At 45.9% G+C, this 12,527-nt stretch overlaps 1 protein-coding gene and 1 long non-coding RNA gene across 2 annotated transcripts in view; one reads left to right on the top strand and one right to left on the bottom strand.

Moving 5' to 3' along the window:
• LOC308610207 overlaps positions 1–12,527 on the top strand; it is a 32,356-nt gene that overhangs the window by 2,822 nt on the left and 17,007 nt on the right. The window lies entirely within an intron of this gene.
• On the bottom strand, positions 3,395–4,217 carry TEDDM1 (transmembrane epididymal protein 1; the record flags this gene model as incomplete). Its single annotated transcript, XM_081224906.1, has 1 exon — positions 3,395–4,217. One exon carries the CDS (start codon positions 4,215–4,217, stop codon positions 3,504–3,506), a length of 714 nt encoding a protein of 237 aa, XP_081081032.1. The 3' UTR covers positions 3,395–3,503.

Here is a 12,527-nt window from a genome sequence, read left to right on the forward strand (position 1 = left end):
GTGAGTGCCTGCTGCCCTTGCTGGTGTCTTAACCTCCCTGAGCAGCTTATTCATCTTAGTGTCCCCCAGTAGTGTCCAGGGTGAGTGGTCAATAACCGATGTTTGTTGACCACACAGAAATGACAGCGGCACCATCAAGAGAACATGTGCTTTGAGCTGCTTTTCCAAGAATGGAAATGGATTTGCTTTGATCCATTCATGTGACGGGGGCATACTTTTTGAGGGTTAGGAAGGTAATACATGACTACTGAGTTTTTCAGGCAGAACAAGAGGCCTTGTCCCCCTTAGTCAGCACCATACTTACTTAACCCAACCGAATTAGGGCCCAAATGAGTCCAATGATTGTTCAGGGAACCTTAAAAGAGTATGAGGGAAGAAAAATCAGAAGAAAGTCCTTAAACTAACTGGTTCGCCCCCAGAAACCCAAACTGTACTTTTAGAGAAGTTAGAAGTAGAATGGACTGTTTGATCCTGTTTGACTTTGCTGTGTCTGCTGCCCTTTGTTCTCTTTCTCCGTCTTCCCTAAATTGCTACCCGCCCCCCATTCTCCACTCGCTGCCTAAAAAGCATTAGAGCACTTGAACGGATGAACTCGTCTGTACACCCAGTATCAAGGCACACAGGGGATTCTGTTACATGTGCTTTGAAGTCAGGTTTTTCTCTCTTAGAATAGAGCAGCTGTGTCCAAGGGGTGGGTGGAGTGGGAGAGATATCACAGGTAAAAATTTGGTTCCAAATCTGCAGAAATGACTGGCGACTAAAAAAAAGCATTTCTTCAGTGTTGTTCTGCTGCTTGAAATAAAGGCCTTGTCTTGGGTGGGCTTTACCTGTGAGTTCTCTCAATTTCTTTCTCTCTTTTAAAGGACCCATTCTCACTCTGCAGGTCGTAAGCCCTTAATCTAGTGATCTGAGCGTGCTTTCCCAGGGCCTGTGTGGTTGGTTGCCTTGCACTCATTGGAGACAAGATTTGGGGTAAGGCTCAAACATACTCAAACCTTCAACCAGAACATATAGTTTGGGAAATGGAGTTCTTCCAACATTTGAATGATTTCAGTAGGCATTGAACAAAACCCTTAACTTAGGCTAAAGAGACATAGCTGAGACTCAGGCTTGAGGAACACCCTGGAAACCCAACCCAGAATTATAAATTTTTTTTTTTAATAAACCGACACCAGTTCTTTCCAAAAGAATAGACCATTGTATATCTTAAAGCAAAACAAAAATAAAACAAAAGAAAAAGAAACAGCCTTGGAAGTTGATGTCATTACTCTTAAAGCACATTTTGGGGAAAAGCTGCAATTGACCAAGCCTTCAAATTTCACAGTACACAATTAAAGAAGGAAAGACCAGGTTTTGCGTCAATTTGGTATCTAGCACTGAACCCAGAGGAATTGTTCTTTATCTCTTTTCTGATTGTTTGATATTCTTAAGCTCAGGTTAGGAAATTAGAAATTCAAGTCTCAGCTTTTTTTTTTTTTTTGTCTGATTTGAGTTTTGTTGAAGGCCCCTGGAAACCATTCAAATATAGAGAACACTTCGTTTCCTAGGCTACACCTTATGATTGAAGGTTTGGGTCTGAGCCCTACCCCAAATCTTGTCTCTAATAGGAAACTGCTGGGAGAGTTGGGAGGAATTAAGTTCATCTTAGCTAACGACATGGTAAAATAAGTGCTACTGAGAAAATTACAGCTGCATAATTCTAGAATGAACCTTCAAATCATTCTAGCTGACCAGTGAGGAAGCTGAGGACTTGCTCACTTGCAGTAGCTAGCTGGATTCACCTTAGTGCAGTATTTCACAGGCTAATATGCTTCCAAGGTGCAATTCCCTTGAGAGCCTTTTTCTGTTTCCTTTCCTTCAGCCTTCTTGGGCTGTGGATGATGCATTCCTGGGACACCACCTCTAAACTCCGAAATCCCTACTGTACCCACTAAGGAAAGTACCCAGTCCAGGAACCAACTAGTTTACCTCTGAATCCTGCATTGTGGCTTACCCAGTGCCTTACATACAGTGGACATTCAATATATTCTTTGTGAATAACTAGATTAGCAGGGGAAAAATTGCTGTATGACAGGTTCTTTTTTTTTTTTGCGGTACGCGGGCCTCTCACCGTTGCGGCCCCTCCTGCACAGGCTCCAGACTCGCAGGCTCAGCGGCCATGGCTCACGGGCCCAGCCGCTCCGCGGCATGTGGGATCCTCCTGGACCGGGGCACGAACCCGCATCCCCTGCATCGGCAGGTGGACTCTCAACCATTGCGCCACCAGGGAAGCCCCCCTTTTTTTTTTTAAAGAAGAAGTTGGGGGTAGGAGTTTATTAATTAATTTATTTATTTTTGCTGTGTTGCGTCTTCGTTTCTGTGCGAGGGCTTTCTCTAGTTGTGGCAAGCTGGGGCCACTCTTCATTGCAGTGCGCGGGCCTCTCACTATCGCGGCCTCTCTTGTTGTGGAGCACAGGCTCCAGATGCGCAGGCTCAGTAGTTGTGGCTCACGGGCCTAGTTGCTCCGCAGCATGTGGGATCCTCCTAGACCAGGGCTCGAACCCGTGTTCCCTGCATTAGCAGGCAGATTCTCAACCACTGTGCCACCAGGGAAGCCCCTATGACAGGTTCTTTTTAAAGGAATCTTTGGAGATCATTTTGTGTATTTAATAATCTGTTTCGTTGTTTTGTGAATCTGGGATCTTCATAGATAAATTTTCTTCCTATTCTCAAGGCATGTATGGATTTATCTTTGTTCTCTAGATTGATTGGAACATTATTGAAGCTTATTTAGAAGTTTAGGAAATTTAGCATTGTGGTCAAAAACTGACTAGGATTAGAGTGTGTCCTTTAGTTGGTACTTTTCCCAAAGATATTCTCGACTGGATCCACAGCCCATCCTCCCTCACTCCTATCCCATTAGTTGATTTGAATCCTTGTTTATTTCACATTTCCACGCCAAATTTTAGCGGGAAGCAAACAGCGCTTCGGTACATTTTCTGGATATTTGGACAACACGTAAACTTGGCTCTATATTTTTTCTGACCTCCTTTCCCCTCCCCCCAGTTTTTTGGAACCGGTTCTTAGGAGACTTTTTACTGGGTTGGAGAGTGAGAGGCTTGGCTGGGGTAATGTGAATATAGTGCCCTCTGGTGGAATTTTGTGAGAATTGCAAATTTCTCCCCCCAACCTTAAGAGTGTTTGAGAAGTCTTTTCTTGGCTGGCCTTCAAGGGGAGGGCTTCTCTGTTACATCTCAAATACTATAGTAAATTAATAGCATGCAAGTTTATTCCTACACTGGATATTTTAGAGATATTGTGTTGGGGATATCAATTGATTACTTGAGGTTTGTTTATCATTATAAAATTAGGCCTCAAATGACTAGAAATGGGCAGCTGGCAGCACCTGTGCTTTTTCATCATCTGACATCAATGTGTATGAGAGGTAGACAAAAAAGGAGTTCCCCCAACAAAGGTAATTTGAAAGAGTCTAGGAACCAAGAATTAAGGGAAAATACCAGGGATCAGAAAACTTGGTCACAACAGTTGTTATCCTCAGCCCTCACTAGGATCTGAGCCCAGACATTTAAGACCCAGCTAGAGGTTGAGAGTCTGCCAGACTCTGACTGATCCACTTCCCGCAGCAATTTGTAGAGGGGTCCCACGGTGCTCGTGTAACATGGAGCTTCTCTGGACCCCGTCAGCTTCCAGCTGGGACGGTAACAACAATGCCAAAAGGAAGAGACGCCATAGATTCCCAACAGGCACAAAGCATTGATCATCACATGCCAGCAGAAGAAGGTGGTGACAAACATGATGTCAGTGATGTCATCATCCTGCCCCGGGTAGCCGGTGACTGGTTTGTACAGAATGAAGCCGGCCTGTACCAGCCAGGAGCCCATCATCTGAAACAGAAAGGTCTCGATCACTGAGAGTTGAAGCGTGTCGGGAACCCACAGCTGTACGGTCAACACCAGCATCAGCAACAACACCACCAAGATGAGCAGAGAGTGAACCTGCAGCTCCACCCCTGCTGAGTCCTGAACATGCGACACCAACAACAGCAGTAACACATAGAAAGTCAGCACCAGGGTCCCTTTTTCTAGGGGCACACAGCGCTGAGGCAGCAAGTTCTTGCTTACAACATCTACACAGCCGTTGAGGGTGAGAAGGATGAACATGGTGACATGCTGCCACTCTTTGGCGTACATAAGTCTCGGGAGCAGCTCCCTGTTCATCAGTATCAGCCCTCTCTTCACGCAGCTGATCAATGCTGTCAAGCCAGAGCCAGCCAGCGTCTTCAGCAAACCTCCGTAGGATATTTTCCACAGCCTGGCTCATCTTCCCTTATTCCTGGGAGGGGATGAAGGATACAGGAAAGAGCCACTGAATATCACAGCTTTGGAGACCACTACTGCTTGATACAGTCCATATGAGAGTAGAAACAGGTTCCCATTGAACTAGAAGTCCCTCTAAGGTGAGAAGAGTACAACCAAAGCACGTCCACACCTTCTGATCTGGACACTTCAAGATCTGGACTTTGGAAAGAATTGCCTTCCACCAACTTTTATCATTTCGCCCCACCCACTGCTCCCCCACAGAGAGGAAATGCTTCTTAAAACAAGCCTACGACTTTGGTGGTGTAAAGCCTCATTGTTCCATTCCATTCTGGGACGTTGGGAACTAACTGGCTTCTGCCAAAGAAGAAAGCTGGTGGATGTGCCTTTAGGGGCTCCCCTCTAGGGCCCTTGGGGTGCTTCTGGTCATACTTGTCCCCTTCCCCTATGGCTTCCTTCCCCTGGTACTGCCCAGCACTCAGAGAAGGACACAGAAGCATGGGATGGGGTTAGGGGTTGCCATGGTCTCTAGAGGAAACCTGGGCACTCACAAATCCTCAGGTTTCCTTTGGTATCTCTCAGACATAACTTTGGCCTGATTACAAAGTTTTCTTTCTGGATACATATATTTAAAAACATTTGGATATATGAGCATGTTTCGTACCTATCTGGCTTTTCTTCTTTTATAGACACGTTCTGAGGATCACCAAGAAAGGTCCCTTCCTCTCCTCCCCTTATCTTTTCACCTCCCCACCTTTGTCTCCCCAATTCAGCATTTCTACTGGCCAGTAAATGGATCTGAAAAGCTAACTTCTGATACTGATTTTAGAAACAGTGGGTATTTGGTACTGTGTCAACCTAACTAAGCTTGAGCCATGTTTCCTAGAGTTACCTTCCCTATATGATTCCAGATTGAGTTGGCTGCAAGAGAAGTTTACAAGAGAACCTAAAGATGGAAATGAAGCAACCTAAGACACTCTGAAGGTGTAGGGTACCAGGCGCCACTGCAGTTCACGCATTCAGTTACTGATCTGCTGGCTCAACTCCTTGGCATGGACAGCCAGGCCTACAGCTCCCTCAGCTTCTCTTTGTGCAAAGGGTACCAGCTGCTTCTGCAGGCCACCTGCCACTGAAGTATGAGGTGATGAGAGGAAGACAGAGGCTTCAGTCTATCTTCATAAGCTGCAGTTTGTCCTTGCTCTTCCCCAACTTCGTGTAATGTACTTCTTCCTGACTGCTGCCAATTTGGGCTGAAATGGCCTCCACCCCATCACACAGAGAGGCAAGAGCCTTCCACAGACTTCCTCACTACAAATGTGTAAGGTCTAATATCCATAAGAAATCCATATTCCCATGATCTATCCCTAACTGATACAAGGGATTAAGGTGTAATCCCTAAAATGTAGATACCGTTGAGAGGAGTGACTCCAGTGAGCTAGTGTTGGCCATTTGGATTTTAATATGAATTAGCCCATCAACTTCATTTATCTATGACTCTGCTAGTGTCTAATGCACCTCAGAAGACAGAGTGCTAGGTACTGGGTAACAGCCAGCTGAGTATAAGGCAGAGAGGATGGTGAAGAACAAAGTACAGATAATGTGAAGCTCATAGTGGTTCTGGGTTTACTGTGGAAGGTACATGGAATAGGAATTTCTCTGGGGGGTGATAATAATGCTGAGGGGAGAGGAAGTTCATTGCTCAACGTGAATGGTACTGACATCACAGTCTTCTGCATAATCATCTGTGCTTACAGTACAAGTAATGCTGTGGAGCAGAGAGGCAGCACCTGTATGCTGACAGTGCCCCTAGTGAAGAGGAGGAGAACTTAGACACAGGTCACAGCACTGCCTCTTGAGACCTCACCCCTACCCAGCTACCTACACTTCCGCAAGTCCACTTAATTCCAGAAAAAGTTAAATCTCTGCCCTTGAGGATGACAGTAATTCAGATTTCTTCTTGCTATTTAGAGGTTTGGTGGGGCTAGGGATTTGAGTGTGAAGGGAAATTAGAAAAGCAAAACTTAATTCAGCTTTCTGTGGGATTTTTCTAACTTTAAATTTTAAAGTTAAGTATTTTTTTTCAATTAATATACAATCATTGTAGAAAAGTCAGATAAAATGCATCAGCAAAAAGAAGAATGTTACAAATAATCTAATTTCATAATCTGGAGGTGACCATTGTTACCACTGAGGTGTAGAAACAGTTCTAAGAAAGCAGCACAAAGAATGGAAAATGCATCGACTGGAAGTCAGAAATCTGCCTTCTCACTCCAGGGCCCCTTGATTTGCTGCGTGTCATACACCTCATTTAAAAAAGACTGAGTGTTGAACTTAACTTTCTATTAAAGTGAAAATAAAAGGGCATGAATATGGTTGCACAGAAGTGAACATGTTTATCTTCTGTCTCCTTCTCCCTTCTGGTGAATTATCAAAACACTGGGAGAGCTCTGTAGTGCTCAATGCTCAGAGGTAGGAGATTCAAAGGGAAAATCTGAGTGACGCGTCTGAAGTAGTCAGGAGGAGAGAACCCAAGGGATTCCCTTAGGTTCTTGGATTTGCTCTGGGAGAGGCACAGGGTCCATCGCTCCTCTATGTATCAGCAGGGCCAGGACAGGAAGCATGTGGTTACAGGCCTCAGGAGGAGCCACATTTGGTTGCTTTTAATGTTGCTTCTAGTACTTCGAGGCTGTGGTCCTAGTAAGGTGGGGGCAGCAGAGCTTTCTCCAGCTCCTATCCTCCTCTCCCCAGTTGTTCCTGCAGCTGTGAGTCAGTGGTTAGAAGAGGAGAGAGAACAGCAGCACTGACCCCACAGCAATGTGAGGTTGAAAGTGGAACATATGAGGACAAGGAGCCCCACTTAAGGTCCCGTCTGGGTTGCTCTGGCCCCCACCTTGGCCAGGCACCAGGGCTGCATGTTGTTCATTAAAACATGAACATCCTGACCAAGACTTTGAAGACAGGAATCACCCATCCCAAACCAGACACTCACTGCCCACCAGTCGCTAGAAGGAAGCCAAAGATGGTGAATGATTAGCAGAGCTGGCAGACAGCTCCAGCGTCTTTGGACACCAAGTGCCTCGAAAGAGTTTCCTGAGGAAAATTCAGCTTGACCACAGGAGCCCACGGAAGTCCTTCATGGTCTGGCTGCCCCACGGCGAGACTCCCCCTCAGACCTGTCTCCCCTACCCACCACCCCATGTTCTTGAGGGGCCCCAGGCACAGCCACTGCCACTTGTCTGGCATGAAATGCCAGGATGAGCCAGAATGCCTTCAGGAATTCAATACATATGAATTTACTAAATGTTGTGAGATAATCTTGCCCTCACAAAGCTTACAATAGAGTTAAAGATGTAGTAGACTCAGACATGCACAGGAAATATACAAATTACACACTAATTAGAGAATGTCATGCTGAATGATGAGTGCAGATTAGAATAGTTCAATGACAGGAGGTGTTCCTGGGGGAGGTTCAAGGTTGGTCAGAATCATCCCTGGATATGTCTTAGAAAATTGCCAGAAACTCAGGGAAGGTTCTAGCATCAAGTACTTTCTAAAGCCTTTATACCAACTTGAAGGGAATCCGTCAGTTCTTATTGTTGCAGGGCCAACATGGCTAAGAACCCAGTGCTGTACTGGGTGTGTTGTAGAGTGGCAGGGCCAATTAAAGGCCTGCCCCCCCAGTCTCTAATGCTAAGACAAGGGCTCCCGTGGGGGAAGGCATGGGACCTTGAGATCTGGAATGGGGAAACAGGGGAGGCTGAGAGGTTTGAACTCCCCAATTCCATAGGACCTCTCTTTCTGATGGAGGAAACCCATCTTCCCACTTGAGAGAAAAAGTCTTCCTCTGCATAAACACCTTTCAGTGACTGCACCCGGGACGGTCCCATCACCAGGGGATACCAGTCTTTATAGGACCTACTCCCACCACTCTTAATACCTCCATGTCCCTAACAAGGGTAGATCCCAACACAGCCCAGACAAGGGGGTACAAGACCTGGCCTGAGGTGAGAGAGGGAATCGACCCACCAAAAAGGTTACAAGACCTCACCAATCAGCATTGGCAAGAGTATGGGGAATGTGGATGTGAATGAATTCTAAAGGTGTTTGACTATGTGGAATGAAATTGAAGAGTTGATTGAGCCTCATTTATCAATATCAGTTGACTCTCCTGAGATTCTAGGTTTAATACGTGGCTTGAGCATCTGGGAATGGTATAAATATCGAGAGTTGGCTAGTTTGGCCAATTGAAACCTGGGCTCAATGGCGGCCTACAGTCAGCAAAGTTGACATACTGGAACTTCCCTGGCAAACTCTAGAGAAGCACTGCCAAGCAGAACATTCTGCAAGGATGAGAAGTTCCTAAAATCTGTGCTGTCCACTATGATAACGTCTAGCCACTTGTGGCTACTGAGCACTTGAAATGTGGTCAGTGCAACTAGGGAAGCAAATTTTTCATTGTAATAGATGGAAATTTAACTAGCCACATGTGGACAGTGGTCATTGTAGCAAATGGTGCAGTGCTAGTGTAAAGAGCCCGAAGGCTCAGGAAATGGCAAGGTGACTTCTTTTTGATCTGAGTCCACTCTCGCTGCATCCCATGGGTTTTGGTTTTTTGTTTGTTTGTTTTTGCGGTACGCAGGCCTCTCACTGTTGTGGCCTCTCCCGTTGTGGAGCACAGGCTCCGGACACGCAGGCTCAGTGGCCGTGACTCACGGGCCCAGCCGCTGCGCGGCATGTGGGATCTTCCCAGACTGGGGCATGAACCCATGTCCCCCGCATCGGCAAGCGGACTCTCAACCACTGCGCCACCAGGGAAGCCCATCCCATGGGTTTTGATACACAGAGCGCTTTCACTGTCATTCACTTCTGAATAATTTTTCCATTTATATTGTCATTATTACTTTATTTATTTTTTATTTAACCCAAAAGTTATCTGGAAAACATTTCTCTTTTTATTTCTATCAGTTTTTATTTTATGGATATAGAGGCCGCAGTGTTAATGCATTAAAATTGATAATTGTTATATCTTCTGTGTGAGTTGAAGGTAACAGAAAGGACAAAATATATTTGTCCCTTTTAATGTTAGTGATTCTCATCTTTAGTGTTCTTTTGTCTGATGTTAGTATTATAACATCTATTTTCTTTTATTATTTTTCTAGTCTACTTTAATGCCTAAGTTCTCAGCCTTTCTGTGCACAGTTGTTTAAGCATATATCTTATAATAAACATATAGCTTGACTTTTTATTTTAACCTGTTCTGAAAATCTATTAATTTGACAGGGGAATTTAAGATACTTACATTTACTGTGATCATTGATATATTTGGACTTATTTGTAGAATTTTATTTTATGCTTGCATTGTTTCTTATTTTAGTCCTGACCCCAGTTCCATTTTTAAAAAAATTTCCATAGGACTGAGTAACTTACATTGACTAGAATTAAAATTTCTTCTAAAACAAATATATGTCTGTTAGAATTGAAGGCGATGGGAACTTGAGACTGGTGATACTTTACTGTGCTTCTGTGTTCGTCCACTTTCCTCACCCCTCTGGCTCCAGCTTTGTAAAACTTTACAGACCATCCTGTTGAATCCTGAAACCTTGACATTCCATATAGGCATGTCACATAGGCAAAGCTGTCCTTAGCTTCTCATGGCACCAATTGTTTATGCAACAACCTCTGTTCTTTCATTCCTCAAGTAAATCAATTTTATATGTGAAATTTAACAAAAACCAAGGCCTTACCCCACTCTTCAGAGCAGCACCATCTAAGGCAGCAGTTATTGGTTAGTATCTTTTCTGCCTGCTAAAAAATACATTTTGAGACATCCTAAGAAACAATAGGATGTGGTGGTTAGTCGTCCAGACCCTGGGCCTATTCTGCCATGGCTGGAATCTCAGCTTTTCTGTGTTCTGTTCCACGGCAGTGATTTCCAGCATTCTATCTTCCAACTCACTTATCTGTTCTTCAGCCTCAGTTATTTTGCTATTGATTCCTTCTAGTGTATTTTTCATTTCATCTACTGTACTGTTCATCACTGTTTGTTCTTTAGTTCTTCTAGGTCCTTGTTAAACATTTCTTGTATCGTCTCAATCTGGGCCTCCGGTCTGTTTCTGAGATCTTGAATCATCTTTACTATCATTACCCTGAATTCCTTCTCGGGTAGAGTGCCTATCTCCTCTCCATTTAATTGGTCTTGTAGGTTTTTACCTGGCTCCTTCATCTGCCACATATTCCTCTGTCATCTCATTTTGGCTAACTTACTGTGTTTGTGGTCTCCTTTCCTCAGGCTGCAGAATCATAGTTCCTGTTGCTTCTGGTGTCTGCCCCCTGATGGGTGAGGTTGGTCCAGGGGCTTGCGTATCCTTTCTGGTGGGAGGTACTGGTGCCTGCACTCTGGTGGGTGGAGCTGGGTCTTGTCCCTCTGGTGGGCAGGGCCATGTCAAGGTGTGTTTTGGGGGGTGCCTGTCAGTTTAGTATGACTTTAGGCAACCTGCTTACTGATGGGTGGGACTGTGTTCCTGTCTTGCTGGTTGTTTGGCCTGAGGTGTCCAGCACTGGAGCTTGCAGGCTGTTGGGTGGAGCTGGGTCTTGGTGCCAAGATGGAGACCTCCAGGAGAGCTCATGCCGAGTGATATTCCCTGGGGCCAGGAATTCTCTGTCAGTCCAGTGGCCACGACTTGGCGCTTCCACCACAAGGGTTCAGGTTCAACCACCAGCCAGGAAAGCAAGACCTGCAAGCCACGCAGCGCAGCCAAAAAACAAAAAAAGAGAGAAAGAAAACAAACAGACAAACAAAAAACCAAGACAAACAATAAAAACAAAACTAACAAAAACAAAAAACAAAAAAACAACAGAAAAGCAAAGAAAACCAAAAATAAACACAAAAATGACAACAAAAAACAAAACAAAAACAAAAAAAAGAGCAAAAACAAAGAAAAATAGAAAAATTAAAAATGTACTTTAAAATTAAATAAATAAATAAGTAAAATTTAAAAATTAAAACAAGACAAAACAAAAAAAATTCCCTGGGGCCTCTGCTATCAGTGTCCTTGCCCCCATGGTGAGTCACAGCCAACCCCCGCCTCCCCAGGAGGCCCTGCAAGACCTCTAGGTAGGTCTCTGGACCTGCTGTGAGCACTGTGGGGGCAGCTCAGACTCTGACCTGGCCCAACTCCCATGTGTACTTGCCCCTAAATTCCACAGCTGCTGAAGCTAGACTGGTCTCAGCTGTGGGAGCACTTGTCCATTCAGATTTTCTGCAGGCGTTGGATATACCAGGCCGATAGCAGGGGTTTAATCCATGGCTTGTGCAGCTGCATGGAGAGATTTCAGTTCCTCTTCCTGAGTTGCACAACCTCTGGGGCTCAGCTTTGGTTTCAGCCCCACCTCTGATTGTGGGCCGTCTTGAGGCATCTGCTTCCCACCCAGATGAGAGGGGGTGAAGGCAGCGACTGACTGGGCACACTTGCTTGCTTAGATTGGAGGGACAAGAGGTGGCTACCAACTGGGGCATGCGTGCTTGCTCAGGCAGACGGGCAATAAGGCAGCTATGACTGGGGTGTGCGCGCTCGCTCCCATGGGATCCCCCTCTAGGGCCCACGGAGGCACGGGCTGGCAGGAAGCTGTGACAGACTGGGGCATGAACGCCCGCTCTGTTGGGAGTCCCACCCAGTGCCTGCAGAGGCAGGTGCTGGTGTGTGGGGAGAGAGGCCCACGATGGTGGCCCTGCCCTTTGCGTGCCACTCAACAATGGTGCCTCACTTCCAAGGCAGTCCACGCTTCCTCCAGCAGCATTCCCGGCTGCAGAGGTCCTCACTCCCGTCCCTTCAGGCCATCTCCGCACAGCCAACAGAAGTCCTTTCCCCAGGTCCACTCTCCTAACCCCACACTTCAGCACCTAGGCCCTACCAGCATTGGCAGACACCCATCTCAGGCTGGGGCATGCAGGGCTGTGGCCCAGCCCATCTGTGCAAGTCTTGCTCTGTCCTGCCTGCCACAGACGGGCCACTGCACTTTCTTCTGATAGCCCCTGAAGCCCCCCCTCTATTTCAGCGTATTTTGCCACTAGTGGGGGGCCTCCCTGGGTGCAGCTCCCCAGGCCTACTCCTCTCCTCTCCTTCACCTCCCCACCAGGGGTGCAGGTCCCAACCCATTTCCTCTTTTCTTTTTCTTCCCTTTCTCTCCTTTGTTCTACCCAGCTATGCGGGG

This window comes from Mesoplodon bidens (genome assembly GCF_964165515.1).
Source record: "Mesoplodon bidens genome assembly, chromosome: 2".
NCBI lineage: Eukaryota > Metazoa > Chordata > Mammalia > Artiodactyla > Ziphiidae > Mesoplodon > Mesoplodon bidens.